At 47.1% G+C, this 14,819-nt stretch overlaps 2 protein-coding genes across 3 annotated transcripts; one reads left to right on the forward strand and one right to left on the reverse strand.

Annotated features, from left to right (window-relative positions):
* Nucleotides 1–258: 258 nt before the first annotated feature.
* srrm1 (serine/arginine repetitive matrix 1) lies at nucleotides 259–7,970 on the reverse strand. The gene is made up of 16 exons (XM_061301157.1): nucleotides 7,813–7,970; nucleotides 6,563–6,652; nucleotides 6,342–6,464; nucleotides 4,350–4,520; nucleotides 4,201–4,289; nucleotides 3,905–4,129; nucleotides 3,539–3,721; nucleotides 3,334–3,453; nucleotides 3,004–3,212; nucleotides 2,711–2,797; nucleotides 2,511–2,646; nucleotides 2,349–2,438; nucleotides 1,752–2,222; nucleotides 1,407–1,593; nucleotides 1,158–1,331; nucleotides 259–1,000 (listed from the first exon to the last, which is right to left on the reverse strand). The coding sequence occupies exons 1-16, from the start codon at nucleotides 7,831–7,833 to the stop codon at nucleotides 890–892; spliced, it is 2,487 nt and encodes an 828-aa protein (XP_061157141.1). The 5' UTR covers nucleotides 7,834–7,970; the 3' UTR covers nucleotides 259–889.
* A 191-nt stretch (nucleotides 7,971–8,161) lies between these two features.
* On the forward strand, nucleotides 8,162–14,762 carry cdan1 (codanin 1). 2 transcript variants are annotated; one of them, XM_061301143.1, is made up of 27 exons: nucleotides 8,162–8,296; nucleotides 8,792–9,393; nucleotides 9,463–9,666; nucleotides 9,786–9,979; nucleotides 10,058–10,174; nucleotides 10,245–10,323; nucleotides 10,389–10,509; nucleotides 10,595–10,704; nucleotides 10,767–10,856; nucleotides 10,923–10,998; nucleotides 11,068–11,267; nucleotides 11,340–11,475; nucleotides 11,539–11,682; nucleotides 11,761–11,927; nucleotides 12,003–12,084; nucleotides 12,164–12,253; nucleotides 12,364–12,418; nucleotides 12,485–12,731; nucleotides 12,831–12,980; nucleotides 13,052–13,115; nucleotides 13,206–13,284; nucleotides 13,366–13,553; nucleotides 13,663–13,770; nucleotides 13,845–13,908; nucleotides 13,975–14,153; nucleotides 14,257–14,364; nucleotides 14,432–14,762. In XM_061301143.1, exons 1-27 carry the CDS (start codon nucleotides 8,219–8,221, stop codon nucleotides 14,519–14,521), a joined length of 3,822 nt encoding a protein of 1,273 aa, XP_061157127.1. In that variant the 5' UTR covers nucleotides 8,162–8,218; the 3' UTR covers nucleotides 14,522–14,762. The 2 variants fall into 2 exon arrangements, with proteins under 2 accessions (XP_061157127.1, XP_061157126.1); XM_061301142.1 differs by having other exon boundaries at nucleotides 8,176–8,296; nucleotides 8,789–9,393.
* Nucleotides 14,763–14,819: the final 57 nt, after the last annotated feature.

Consider the following 14,819-nt stretch of genomic DNA (forward strand, 5'->3'; position numbering starts at 1 on the left):
GTGGTGCCTTCGCCCCGGATGTCCTGATGTGGACATTATCGAGTTTGTCCAATCTTTAATGAGCCATGCTGAATATTTTACATTAAAAAAAAAATCTAACGGTACACCACAAAAAAACCCGGTGTGTATACTATATTTTAAACAATCTCATGCATCATAAATCATTGATTATATACTTATCAATTTGAACTTTCATTTTAGTATATATCCATTTCAAAATGACAATGGTAGATTTCATTTGTAACGCTAAGGAAGAGATTCTATAAAAAAGTTTTAATTGTGAAAGGCTGACAATACAGATTGGGGGGTACTAAATACAAAAAAAAAGCAGTCCCACACAGCTTAGCTTGTTTCAAGGATGTCCAAAGGGGGGGAGAGAAAATGAAGTTGGATAAATTACAGCATCCTCAACAAGTCACAAAAACCAGCTGGTAAATCAAAATGTGCAATGCTGAAGCCAAAAACGTTTTTTCCTTATTTTTTCTAACTGCTTCGAATTTGAAGGTTAATAGGACCATGTACAAGTATGTGCAGCTTTTCCTTTATATGCCACAGCCAGTGGTTCATGCAAACCAGAAACAATCACTGCACATGCAATCACTTCATACAATGAGTCTACTTTTGGTTATGGGAAGGGGAGGAAAGAAGAAGAAAAAAAAAAACTATAAATCAACCCCAAATTTACATGTTCCCACGCTTATCAATTTGGTAGTTATGGACAACACAGGAGCTTTAACAGTTTAGCTGGTAGGCTGTCTGACAACTCAACACTCAAAAGCAATGCCTCAAACCTGAAAAAGGAAATAACGCCAACAGTTTGTACATTCTAAGTTGAATCAGTTTTTATCACAAACATCAAGGTTAATGTGAAAAGGATGCCCCTAGAAATTTAGGACATCTGTGATGGAGACACCTGCGCCTTTCTCATAGAGCGTAGGGCCTTCTCTCGCAGATGTTTCTCCAGGTCATCCAACGTATCCTCCACTTCACTCTCTGATTCCTGAAAAAGAACCAATGCTGGTTATTTTGACGAAGAGAGGGAGAGACGCTCATGTCAGTCATACAGCAATACATCTCTCCTACGTCGATGTTCTATTGGCGTTTACTGAAAAGCCATCAGAAACCCTCCGCGGCTAAAGATGACAAACAGACATAACCTTTCTTGATTCACCATCTTCATCCCCACCCTGGTTCTGCTGGGTCTCTCCACTACCGGCGTTGACACTCCTTTCCTTCTTATGCTTCTTGTGCTTCTTGTGCTTCTTGTCTTTCTTATGCTTCTTTTCCTTCTTCTTCTTCTTCTTCTTGGCACTGCCATCGACATCGGAATTCTGCAACGCAGCACGTGACAATGCAATTGGAGGTTAAGAAACTATGATTTTGTTAGGTTCCATATTGCGCAGTACCTTGCTCGGTGATCGGCTACCGGATCCACTGCTTGCCTTTTTGGCTAGTGCGGGGGACGCACTTGCGGATCGAGATGGTGAGGGAGAGGCAGATGTGGGCGCCGGGTGTTTCACAGCAGCTTGTTGAGGAGAAAGGGATCGAGACCTGGACGAAACTCTCCTGAAAGGCTGAGGGCTCACAGAAAGTCTGTAAAAGCAACAACAATGACATCAACCAAATGGACATGCACAAATTAAAGGTAACTTCAAGAGAGCTTGCACTATTTGCTATTTTGTTTCTCCATTGTTAATACCAGTATTACAAAAAAAAAAAAAAAAAAGGGGTGCCAGTAGTGTCCTATTTACCGCTGATTGTTGCGTGGCTCCGGGGTGCGTGAGACTCTTCGGATAGGCTTTTCACTGTGTAATGGAGAGAGTTTCCGCTGGTTGGAGGATTCAAAATGTCTGGCAGGACTGATGGAATCTCTGTTAATGCGACCGCGATTTGCGGGGGACTGAGAGCGCCGATTTGCTGCTGCTGCTGCTGCTGCAGCAGGAGATCGGGCATCACGACTTAGGCGGACAGAAGAGGGCTTGGGGCTTCTTCTGTGTCTCGGCGGGGAATTCGACGAGGGAGGTGTGCGCCTCCGCTGGATGGGAGAACTTCGGCGTTTGGGGGATCGGGAAGGACGGCGCTTGTGCCCTGGTGAAACACGTCGAGCAGGAGAGATAGATAATTTCCTCTTTTGAGGAGGTACGGGGCTGTAGCGACGCTGGATAGGAGGCGAATAACGCCTGTTGGATGGAGATCGTCTGCGGGGAGGTGGGGAAGGAGACCTGCAAAGCGCCAAAGACATTTAGAACAGAGACTTTTTTTTTTCATGCTTCAACATTGTTACAGTACCAGTGTTTCAGATCAATACTCCACGCCGACTGACTATGTATCATGAATATGGCCAATACCTTCGTCTTGGTGAAGGGGACCTGCGACGCCTTACAGGAGGAGTAAGGGAACGGCGTCTGCGAGGACCAGGGGATGGTGATCGTCTTTTCCTGAAAGTGACCCAAAAATATAAGTCGAATAAACTTTCCTTCATGAAGAAAAATGATCTGCATGGGTCTTACCTAGGAGAGGCCTCTCTCTGTGGCCTCCTTGGGGAGGGAGAATGGCTACGCCTCCTCTTAACGTCACCATTTCTGGCAACTGGTCCTCCTTTTGGTCTCTTGGACGCTTCCTCGCCCGAGGAGGAAGATCCTGAATCTGAAACCAAAAAAGGTGCTTTATGGCAAATGAGGACTGACTGACTGACTGAAATTCATCATACCTGAAGATGACTCCTGATTCTGTCTACGATATTGTCGTCTCTGCTGCACAGAATCCGCAGTTGCACCTTTCTCATTTTTATCCTCCTCTGAAACAAAGATTGTAAAATGTCCCATGAGTGACGAGTCACCTTGACTGACTTTTTTGAACTATAAATTGTGGTTGCAACAAAGAGTCATTCTAATCCCCTAACTTTCTAATAGGGAATCAAGATGTGTTTCGTTGACATTTTAAAATTGAAGAGATCTAAAGTACTTATTCTAATATAGAAACCGAGCAAGGTGAAGACCTTACCAGATGATCTGGCAGGAGATGCTGACCCTCTGCCCCTCATGACCCGTGGAGATGGTGATCGCCTGTCTTTCCTGGGAGGGCTAACGGAGGCATCGGGAAAGTGGGGCTGTTTTCGTGGAGGCGAGTTGGATATTCTTTTTATTACTTTTTTAGGTGAGCGGGAGGGAGAAGAGCTGCTGCCAGAGGATGAAGCTGAGCGAGATCGTCTCCTGTGGGACACATACGACACAATTAGAGCCGCGAGTGACATTACCTGTGCATATAAAACCAATGCAGAGAATTTTTAAGATTTTGACTTCACAAGGTTTGTAAGTGTTCGCAATGACTAACCTGCGAACAGGAGAACGCCTGGGTCTGTTTCTGGAGCTGGGAGGGGGCCGTCTGGGTGGGCTTCTTCTACGAGGTGACATTCTCCTTCTGGGACTTTGTCTTCTACGTGGAGAATAAGATCTGAAAGAGGTTAGAAGATAATGAGGGTCAACTACGACAGGTTTTGAAGACAATTCAACTTCGACATTACATAACAGAAAACAACCTTGAACGGGACCGCCGTTTGCGGTGGCGAGAATGAGAACGGGAGCGGCGCTGGGGTCTTTCCTTCCTACTGTCCTTCTCCCTTTCCCTGGATTTTGGCCTCTCCTCAATCTTGGCTTTCTCAGGTGGAAGCTCCTTCTCTTCAGTCACTGAGTCTGCTTTTGCCATCTCCACAACAGTTTCACTAGAGAAATGAGAGGCGTGCTTCATTTTATTTTATTTATGACTGTAATGTCAAAATACAGTGTCAAAAATACTGATTCCAAGGTTACATGTTACTTTTAGTTACAATGTTGATGCAAAGAGAATAGTGGGAGAAGAAAAGAAATCTCAGAACTACCTATCTGTCCTGTATGGCAACGCGTACCTGGTTGAAGACGGTTCTTGGGGAACTGGTTCTGGTATGGCTCTTCCTGCTGTGTCAGGCTCTATTGGCTGCTCCACAGGTTTTGTGGAAAGCTGCATCAAGGGTGGAGGAGGTGAACTCGCACCAGGTAGCGGCACTTTACGCCTTGGGGAGCGTGAAGGGCTATGTTTCCTTTCGCGCCTCATTGGAGACCTGCGTCGTGGCGACGGGGACCTCGTCTTGCGTCTAGAAATAAGATGACAAATGAGTAGGATCAAACCTTAACTATGCTACATTGAAGGGGGGGACGGTCTTACCTTCTCGGGCTCTTTGACTGAGCCCTTTCTCTTGCATCCTTTTTGTCCTCCTCTAACTTCTTCAGAGAAGCAAGCTTCTCCTGTTCGATCTGTATGAGACGACAAAACAATTGAGCATCTTCAAAGTTTGGCTTTTGGGCTAATCTTACCTGTCTCTGCTTAATCTCTTCTTTCTTCTGTTCCAAAAAGGCAGTTGGGATGCCAGCAATGTTCTCCTGGGCGCTCAGCAACAAGGGCCAAAGGTCTCTCATGAACTCTCTGGCATTTTTCCCATTCAGGAAACCCGTCAAGTTAATCTGCATCATCTTGCTATCCGGGTGCTACAAAACACAAAGCAGGGGAGAGAGAGAGAGAGAGAGAGAGAGAGAGAAAGAGAGGGAGACAGAAACATAACGATATTGAAATAATGGAAGACAAACACATAATTAAGAGGTAAGATCTCTCAATTGGGAGCGCCTACCCTTCATTTCCCACAAATATACCTGATGGTAACTGTAAAATAATGTATTCATACTTAAAGTTATAAACGAGGAAAAGAAACTGAGTGCACTACTGGACTCTGAAAATAAATTTCATTTGAACTCCAATTCAAAGCTGAGAATATGCTCGCTGAGGGGAGAGAAATCTACCTGATCAAAACTTGCATGCAATATTTCTACCAAATTCTAATTGCTGCTCCTAAATATACATGTATACACGGAGTGTATACAAAATAAATCATTTTAAGAGATTTATGTATACATAGAGTATATATAAAATAAATGATCTTGTGTTTAAGAGATATTCATTATTATTATTCGTGTGTCCCTTCTCATCCCATATTCCCCTGTACAGTCTCCCCACAGTCTACAACTTCAGGTTTTTAAAAAAACAGCCACAATACAGAGTGCATCAAAAACCCAACACTTTTAAGTACAGTTCCGGTGTCTTCAGTGAGTCCCGTGGGATCAGTGGGCATGGAGCTCCCTTGGCTTGCTTCCGCCTCACTACTGCTTGAGACTCAACCACCTTGAGCTTAATGTTATATCATTTATCTAAATTGCAAGAGACGAACAAGCAATAATGAGTACAGAGCAACACAGAAATAAAAAGGTGTTATTCAACAATGTCAAGTCAATAATTGTTCTTACCATGGTCTATTTGCAGTACCGTTAAACTTAGCATATCTAGCCAGAGCAACCATATGTACACATGAATGTATAGTTAAGCGTATTTGAATGAAAATAGAAACTAGCTACAGACCTTCACCAAAATGAAAGAATATGAATGCAGCTTCTCTCCTCTAATGGGCAGTGTGACAAATAAATGGATGAGAGTCACTCTTTTCAATTTTAAGCTGTAGTCACTACATAAAATGAGGACCAGCTACAATGAATCTGTAGATTACAGTATTGCGAGTGAATAATTCAAGACTAAAAAGCCATGATCTCGAGATAATAATAACCGGGTGGATCAAGTGTGATGGGCATAAATGAGCTCACTAAAGCCGGGGGGATGTTTGGTTCCAATTTCCATTGGCTGAGGTGCAGGAATCATTAGGTACCAATACAGTACCTCTTGGGTTGGGTATACAGGACAGTATGTGATCAGACACATCCATCTGTATCACAACCAGGACAAATTGCTTCATACTCAGATAGAAATTGGTCGAAATCCTTTGTGCTAAACGTGCAACTGCCCCCTTTGTACCTACTTCAACTGTATTTTAAGGGATCTGGATAATTTAATGATCTGAATAATCCTACAGGGAATATAATAATGGCATTTTTTCTTTTCAGGTGTGTCTATCACTGGCATAGTAATGATCCCTATATATAACTCACCTCAAAACACACACTGCATCATGAAGGGAGAGATGGGCTCAGTGACTTTGGGCTCAGGAGAGAGCTAATTAGGTGTTGGTGCTATACTTCAGATGCAAGGTATAACATCCATATTGGTTCAGGCCTTTTAAATCATAAATCACATCATAATTAGAAGTATGCTGAATAAAGTCACTTTGTTACATAACAGCAAAACATGATTCATCACACTAATTGCTAATTTAACCACTCACATTTGACAAGTTCCCTTCTTTAACGAGAAAGCACTTCCCTCAAATATACAGTTTGGTGTTAAGAGACCAAAATTAAAAGCATTACCTTATCATCAAGCTGGTTGAATATGAACTCTATGACGACATCATCTTCGAATCCCAAAACCTCTGTCACCCGTTGAGTGATCCATGGCTTTATGACTTCGAGGTTGACTTTGGTCATATCCACCTGAAAGCAGCATCGGCCAAATGACAATCGCATCATCCAAAACAATTTAGATTTTTTTGTTAGCAACCAAAAGACGTGCAAAAGTAGCTTTTATATACCTTCTTGTCCAGACATTCTGCAAATTTCAGCTGCTTTAATAGTTTCTTGTGCTTGTTGCTGAACCGGTTGTCCTGCTCCGCACTGGTGCCCTATAGGAAAAACATTTGCATCTTTAGCAAATTTTAGCCTCTAGTGGGAACACACTTTGAAAAACAACAGCTTTATCAAGCACTATAATCTGTGTATAAACTTAATTCAAGTCTTTCTTGGTGGCTGTATTTGCCTTAATTTGTTACTCTAAGAAGGTTTTATCTATTTATGACAGTAATGTTGTTTAAAAGTCACGTTGTTTGACATTATCTGAAATTTAACGATCCTTATTGTGATTTTTGCTAATTTGCGCTACCAAAACAAAAGATCAAGAGTTACTCAAAGCTTTTTTTAATAGAGGAATTTACCAAGTAATTATTAGAAGGACTATTTTCAAGGTTTCCTTGGTTCACTTCATTCTTTAAATTACAAGTGATTTTAGCCAAATATAATTTAGGGTTAATCTACCCACTTCTGGTAAACCCACATGGAAGGCCCTACTAACTTGTCACTTATCGGGATATATTTGAAGAAAAGTATCCCAATATTCCCCACCATAAAAATTATTTTCACATCCACAGGACCTGTTAGAAGATGATCGAAGGTTCAAGTGATCGCGATCGGATTAATTGACTGAGATTAAACAAATGACATTGATAGCCATGATGCTAGCGTTAGCTAAATCAACGACCGGATTATTTCATTCCGGAAATTGAAGGCAACGCATCTGATAACGGTCAACATCATATTTAACGTGGACAGAGTTACAAAAGTCTCATCAGTTTGGTTTAGACATGATTGTTACTTGGATATCTTTGAGTCCGACATTAGCGTTGCTGCAACGCGCTCATGGAGACCGAACGATGCACCACCCGGGCGCCATCTTTATTAGCTAAAGCTAGTCGCTCTCATGTAACCGACTATCAAAGTTAGATGTAATTTTCCCTCGTGTCACGGGAATTGAAGTCTAAAAGCATATCAGGGCAATACATTAGAACATTACACGATTAGGGTCAGTTGCTAAACCCTGTTCGAATAGTTTAAACGAATATAGAGCAAATCACAATGTTCACGCACCAGTTGATAGACAGTACCCAAAACTACAACGTAACTCAATCGCAACCGGCCCAGTATGTAAATGGATAACGCTAGCTAGGAATATATCACGACAACATTTAAAAACTGGTTTTAAATGTATTCAATTTAAAAAATATCTTACGCGGAAGAACCCCGCGTCCATCGTTGAAGAAAATAGACGTTAGAATAGAAGACCGTTGAGTGAAGTCGTGTGATACTATGATGTTCCGTATTCGGCCTCGTGAAGAATGCGATCCTGCAGGAGGCAACATGAATTACACCCACTGCTGTAGAAGCCTGCCTAGACAAGACAAGCCCTCGATTCACCGGATTTTCCCCTTTAATCCCATGACATAAACAATACGTGTGCTATTTTCAACGTATTTTGTCGAGAAGCGAGAAATTCTCGTTATATTATAGAAGTTCATTTTAGACGCAGATCGTAATAAAAAAATATTGACGTCACATGTTACCACTTTTGCGCATGTGCATTAGCCGACCCCGCCCTCTTCCTGTTAGTTCATCCCCCGCGCAAGTGCCTGCTTGGAATGGCGGCTCTTTTGGAATCGCTACTGGCAAGGAAAGTGGACCTTAGTAAGGTCTTGGACTGGCTGAAGAATATCCAGGTGGGTCGGAAATACTTTCGAACCCCTTCGGTGACTCGCTCAACTCGGGTTCGGTGTCGTGCCATTCGTCGAATTGGTTGACATGAGCACATTGCGGATTGTAAACAAAACTTTTAGCTCCACAGCTAAGCATGGTTAACTCGGAATATTAAGGACGCATTCATTAGTCGCTGCTGAGAAAAAGTTCTTAAAAGTCTCTGCATTCCCTTTGTTATATTGCTGTTGTAATTTGGATGGTTAATGGTGCTAAACAAACATTAGCCGGAGCGTAGTTAGCTAAGTCAAAATGGCCATTTTAATATATTTTTTCAAGTTTGTTTCTTGGGGTTCCAAACCCTTTGTTTTAGTTGAAGAACCTTATTGGAGGGTTTCTTCTTTTTTTTTTTTCAAGAATTTTTGGGGGTTATTTTCTTCCTAATGCATTTATCAAAATAGGAGTCAATGATGTTCAGATTGTTGTTGTTCATTTGAAGGTTTATTTTTATTTGTTAGCAGGATAGCAACAGTCTGACCTTCAGCGATCCAGAGTCCACCGTCAGCAAGCAAGAATTCATCCCCTTCCTGCTTAACTTTCTGCGAGATCAGAGCAGCCAGGCCCTCACCCATGGCCCCTCCACCCCCGCCAAGACCCCCAGGCCAACCGCCACGGCACAAGGCCCCGCCGAGAGGAGGGCCGGCAGGTCGGCGGGCGGCGGCGGTCGCAGCGGCAGCCGGGTGCAGCTATTCTCGCCTGCGGCGTCCTCGGGCTCCGAGTCGGGCTTGAGTCACCTCAGCAGCCCTTCCTTTTCCACCGGTTGGAGTCCGGCGTCCAGGCCCTCGGGTTCGGAGCGAAGGCCGAGCCAGAGGATCAGTCTTGGAGACTTTGTGATGTCTTCCCCGGAACTCCAGAAGGGTCGCAGAAGGACCGGGAATGGCGCGGGGAGGCATGCGGGAGGAGGGCGGGCGGCGTATCACCCCGACGACAACGGGAGGAGAACCGGTAGAGGAGGCGCCTTGGGCGGGGCCAGCGAGCAGGTTTCTCCTCCGTCTGCGGGTCCGCTTAATTTCAACAACTTGGAGGAATTCCCACCCGTCGGCTCGTCACCTGTTACCCCTCCGTGAGTCAATTTGACTCCTCTGCTTTCCAAAGTATTTGTCCTTTAGATTTGCTATCATTTGTCCTGCAGGGAAAGCAAACCATCCAGAAGAATCAACCCAACGCCGGTAAGCGGCGAGCGGTCACACTCCAAACCAAAGACGTGCTTCACCTCCACGCCCTTCACGGAAGCGCCCAGCCCGACGCCGGCGGGGACGGAGAGGCCCGACAGGTGGGTGACAGCGGCCAGCCCCGACAGCCTGATTGAGGAGAGGGAGCTGCTCAAGAGAGAAAAGTAAGCGCATCGTCCAGAAGATCACGCCCACCTTTTTAGGATATTTTCTGACACAGGTTCTAATTGAGGTGTACTTAATAATACGACCGGCGGATGTCATTCTTTCCTCCTATCCCCAGGTGTAAACGAGCCCAGCAGACCTGCTCTCCTCCGCCGGCCTCAGAGGACCCGCACACCCCCACCAAGTCCGGGCTCGGAAGACTGGACTCCAAAATGACGCCCGAGCAGCAGGCGCCCTGTCCTGACCCGTCCAACGTCACGCTGACCTCGGAGCTGGACGTGCTGGCGGAGCTGTACTGCGCCTGCATTTCCGGTACGCGAACCTCAACGGGGTGCCAGAAAAGCCAGGAGAGAGTGCAAAATAATCTCTTTTGGGATTTTTCTTTTTCAGACAACCAGGTGCCAAATGTTTTTGTGGAGCTCTTCTTTGCGATGCAGCTGCTCACGTCTCAATCTCGCCCTCCCGACGACGGCGAGGAAGAGGAGCGTGTGTGTCCGCTCAACACGAGTGAGTAATTGACAATTCTGCTTATATCGAACAAATTCCGCTCTTGTGACGACTCTGCGTTTTTTTGTAGATGTGCTGGAGAGACGCTACCTGAAGAACGTGCACAACTGTGTCTACTTTGCGGTGAAGGTGCTGGAGCATCAACATCAGTGAGTTTTCATTTTCGTACAGTCGCCCGTCATACTTTTTTCTTGACTCTGGTTTTGTTTCGCAGGTTGTTAGCTCACCTGGACAAGTGCACGTTGCGTCTTCTGGCCGAGAACGAGAGAGTGGCGTCATTCTCGCCGCTCCTCAGGGATCGTTTGACTCGGGCCCAGGACGGACGTACAGCCAAGGTAGCGCAAAGAGATCCAGTCATTCGTGGCACGAAGCGGTCGTTGAAATGACGAGAGATGAATTTTTAAGCTCGTTGTCTTGTAGCGCTCTCCCTCCGTTTCCACCTTCATCCACTCGGTGCCCTTCCAGCCCGCCACGGACAATCGCTCCAACTTCGGCAGTGACAAGGCCTTCCACACCTTCAAAAAGCAAAGGTAACGACGAGATTGGAGACGGATTCGCTTATCTGGCTGAAATGCAACTTCTATTTTTTCAGGGACATTTTTTACGAGGTGCTGCGAGAATGGGAGGACTTCCACAAGGAGCCCGGGTGGAACTTCGACGTCACCCTCGGGAGTCGCATCAGGTAGGGCAACGTGACTTTACTTTGGTGGCGTTTTAACTCCTCTTACTGTCATTTTTTTTTTCTCAGAGGAATGATGAGTCAGCTGACCGCCGCTGGAAACCACTCGCACTTTTCTCGTCTCTTCCTCAAGCAGCTCGTTCAGGTCGGTCCGCTCATTCCGACCTCATCCTCTCCACATGAATCCACTGCCAAGTTCTTCTCCCCTGCGTAGATGTGTAAGGGACCTCGCGCGAACGGCCCCACCGGCGACAACCCCGACCTGCTCGGCATGCTGGGAGCCGACGGCCTGGGCCGCCTGAAGCGTCTGGAGGAGCGTCTGATCCAGCCTCACGGCATCGGCGGCCCCTGCCCGCCGCCGTCCTTTCCCGGCCACCAGGAATTCTTCCGGGATTTTTTGCAAGCGGCCAGTTGGTGAGGGGCTGTCGAGTCGTAAATATATAAAGACATTTTTCTCTAAATTTGACTTGATCAACTCGGTGTCAGCTGTCAGCTGAACCAGCACCTGCAGGACAGCTTGTGTCAGCAGCTCCTCCAGCTGGACGAAGTCTCCATCTTGACTCCCGTCGGAGAACAAGAGGACGGCGAAGAGGCGGCCGGCGACGGGGACCTGGAGCAGCAGGTAGGCAGACGGCCGCGAATGAAAAGTGCCAAAGCTGACTGAGCGCCGCCGACCTCCCGTCAGGACGAAAAACAGCGCTTCGCCTCGGTGCTTCTCCTCGCTCGTCTCCTGGCCAAGTTCTTGGGCTTCATCTCCTTCTTACCGTACCGGACGACAGAGAAGCCCTCCAGGGAGATCCAGGAGGCGGCGGTCGCCCTGCGGAGCAAGGTAAAATAATAAAAAATGTCTTCTCTTTTTTTTTTGCCTCCCTTTGTTCCACTCTGCCTGCATGTACTACCTGAACAGAGCATTCCTGTGCTGGACGTGTGCGGCGTGCTGAGGAACAGCGTGAAGCGCAGGCGCACCATCTTGACCGTGCCTTGGCTGGTGGAGTTCCTCTCCATGCTGGATTTCTCCGGGCCGCTGCTGCCCACCTACAGGGTGGTCCTGGGCACGCTCTGTCTCCTCTACAGGTAGCGAAGGGATACCAAGCCACTTGATTCGGAACAATTGAGATGGGTGGGCTCTCTTTTTGTATGCACCGGAAGGAAAATCATTCCGGGCAGATGCAGCGAGACTTCTTACCTGAACAGGCTGCTGATTGTGTCCGTGCTGGGGTGGCTCTTCCAGGTGGGCGGCTCCCCGCACACTTTCAAGTCGCGTTGCAACACCGCCGCTCACACTCGACGTACCTTCTTGCCTTTCCCAGATCCCGGTCATCCCAGAGGAGCTGTTCTTCACCAGCGACTTTACCAAGGTGGCCGAGCTGGAGGAGAGCGACGCCGATGCCGCCGGACTCGTAAGTCCTTTCAAATGCCCGGCAGACATTTTGGAATGAATACATGGATGATGTCAGAGGTTTAATTGTGATAAAAAAAAAAATTGTATGTGTGTGGTGTCTCGATACAGGACTGCATCCCGCTGGTGGACCAGCAGCTCCTCTACACATGCTGTCCCTTTCTTGGTAAGTGTTGACATTTGATCGCGTGCCGTGCTCTTGAGCCCACCTTTTTCTTTTGCTGTCCGTCAGACGAGTTCCGCAAGCTCCTGGCAGCCTTCGTGTCAGGAAGCAGCGCCAAAGGCGGCGGCATCGTCCGCAAGATCACGCCGACGTCGGCCGAGCCTCGAGACGTGGCAGGCGGCGGCGGCGCGCGGTCGCAGCAGAAACTGCAGGCGGACCTGGAGCAAGCGTTCTTCCACAACCAGCCGCCGTCCCTGCGTCGCACGGTGGAGTTTGTGGCCGAGCGGGTCGGCTCCAACGCCGTCAAGCACATGAAGTGCGTATAAGAGCCTCTCAGTTACGAGGAGGTCCGGCGGGAATAGTGAACATTCAGGACAGAAAAAAATGCAAATTGGCAAGGGTTTGCTGCTCACAGGGCCACGTTAGTGAGCGAGCTGGTGGACAGAGGGGATAAGATGCTCCGAGACGGCCTGGAGTCACCTAAAGCCGACCCTTCCAAACTCAACGAGTCCATCTGCGCTCAGCTCTGTGAGGCGGGACTGGAGGCTCTCAGCAGAGCCACCAGGTGCCACAACTCATTTATTTATTTCGTCACGTGAATTTTTTTTGTTTATCTCCATCTTTAATTACGTGCAGATTTTGCTGCGAAAAGAGTCCAGAAGCCATTCGCATTTTGCTCCCTGATGACACCGCCCCTGCTGTAAGTCACATTTTATTTGTAATTAAAAAAAAACAACAGTATTTTCTCTTTGAGTGGCTTGATTGTAACTTTTCCAAACTTTGTCATAAGGTGCTGTCCACCTCTGAAAACATCACCATCCACCTGGCCACAGAAAAAGCCTGCAGCTGGCTCTCCGCTAACATAACCGGTACGTTTCGTGTCCGCCGCCGCGCCTTCCTATCTGCTCAATCAACGTCGTTAAGAGTCGGCCTCCCCTTCTTCCATTCAGCGCTCGTCCGGCGAGAATGGAAATGCAGGTACGAGCGCCTCGTCAAAACTCTGACAGCCGATTCGGCCGACGAGTCGGGCCCGCCGCTTACCCCCAAGAGGACGCAAGGGGGCGCCAGAGTCACGTCCTGCCCTCCCTATTGCACCCACGCTGCCTCGCTGCCTTCTGACGTACTTATCGCCATCAAGGTACGACAAGAACGGTTTTGAGTTACGAGCGTGCTCACACAACAATTAAACGCTGCCGTGAAGGTTATTTGATGACTAACTGGTGCCGGCTTCTCAACTTGATTGACAGGACCTGCTGAGCGTGGCCGTGAGGCCCAGGACGGACGAGGAGCTGCCGACCGGCTCGCAACTCCAAAAGCTCTTCCGGCAAGTGCGAGACACGCTGGGCTGCAAAAAGGTGCAAGCACGCTGAACGTGTTCTTCTCGGTCACTTTTCATTGAACACCTCTTTATAAATCCATTTGTGTTCAGTTCTTAACAGCCGTGTCGGAGCAGATGCTGCTCAACGCCACCGTTCTGCTGGCCTGCCAATTGGGTAAGCAATTGGTGAACCGAAAATAGAAAAAAAATAAAACACTAATCATCTTGTGTGTGTGTCCAGTGTCTGCAGAGCTTCCTCTGGCTCCTCTGTTAGGTGGCGCCGAGTCGGAGCCTTCTGTCAGAGCGCTGCTGGAGCAGCTGAGCGAGCTTTGGGAGCAAGACGACTGTCGCAGTGCCCCCCTCCACCTGCTCTTCACCCCGCTGACCATCACCGCCGTCCTGGAGGCCGGCGACAACGAGGTTCATCACAACATCCCCTTAAAAATGGCTCCGACCTTTACCTTCTCTTCGTGCATCTTTCCTCGGGTTTACAAATCCGATTTTTTATCTTGTTATTGTTTAGTGGAACAACTACTTGTATGTAGTGAGGAGACTGGTGGATCGAGGCCTGCTGTCTGATGATGAGCTCGTATCACACTGGACCAAACTGTCGAAGCAGAGCCTTCCGGCCGTGAGTGTTTATCACCTTTTCCAAAATCCATCATCTTCATAATCTTGAATTCATTCTTACAATTTAGGAGCTGAAGGAGAAGTTCGGAGACAGCAGCGCCTCCTGTCAAGTAGACCTGCTGCAACTCTCTAAACAGACGTTAGAGGGCGCCACATAACCAAAGAAACCCAGGCATTGTCCTGTAACTTGTAAAATAGAAGGTTCTATATATACAAAAAAAAAAACATTGATCAATGGAGCACTTGCGAGTCCTTACATAAATGCACGGCTGCGTTTCCTCACTGTCTCCCTGTTACGATGCTGCTTGTTTTGTTCGTTTTTAAAGCAAAGTTCGATATTTTGTCACTGAGTTGACATGTGGATAATCATAATAAAGAATTCTAACGTTTACACTGTAAGCAGAGCTGCAGCGTTACAAAACATTCGGCCGATAGAGGGGAACATTTCCTACAGTG

Source organism: Syngnathus typhle, linkage group LG16 (genome assembly GCF_033458585.1).
Source record: "Syngnathus typhle isolate RoL2023-S1 ecotype Sweden linkage group LG16, RoL_Styp_1.0, whole genome shotgun sequence".
Lineage (NCBI taxonomy): Eukaryota > Metazoa > Chordata > Actinopteri > Syngnathiformes > Syngnathidae > Syngnathus > Syngnathus typhle.

What these genes read in the sequence shown, in the direction of transcription:
- srrm1 (XM_061301157.1), bottom strand. Translation starts at nt 7,833, where the DNA reads ATGGACGCGGGGTTCTTCCGC. An exon ending in TGGACGCGGGGTTCTTCCGC is followed by an intron (nt 6,653 to 7,812) that starts GTAAGATATTTT and finishes TTTTTCCTATAG; the next exon opens with GGCACCAGTGCGGAGCAGGA. An exon ending in AAACGGCGGTCCCGTTCAAG is followed by an intron (nt 3,454 to 3,538) that starts GTTGTTTTCTGT and finishes AACCTCTTTCAG; the next exon opens with ATCTTATTCTCCACGTAGAA.
- cdan1 (XM_061301142.1), top strand. Translation starts at nt 8,219, where the DNA reads ATGGCGGCTCTTTTGGAATCGCTACTGGCAAGGAAAGTGGACCTTAGT. An exon ending in ACGCTCTGTCTCCTCTACAG is followed by an intron (nt 11,928 to 12,002) that starts GTAGCGAAGGGA and finishes ATGCACCGGAAG; the next exon opens with GAAAATCATTCCGGGCAGAT. An exon ending in CGAAGCAGAGCCTTCCGGCC is followed by an intron (nt 14,365 to 14,431) that starts GTGAGTGTTTAT and finishes CTTACAATTTAG; the next exon opens with GAGCTGAAGGAGAAGTTCGG.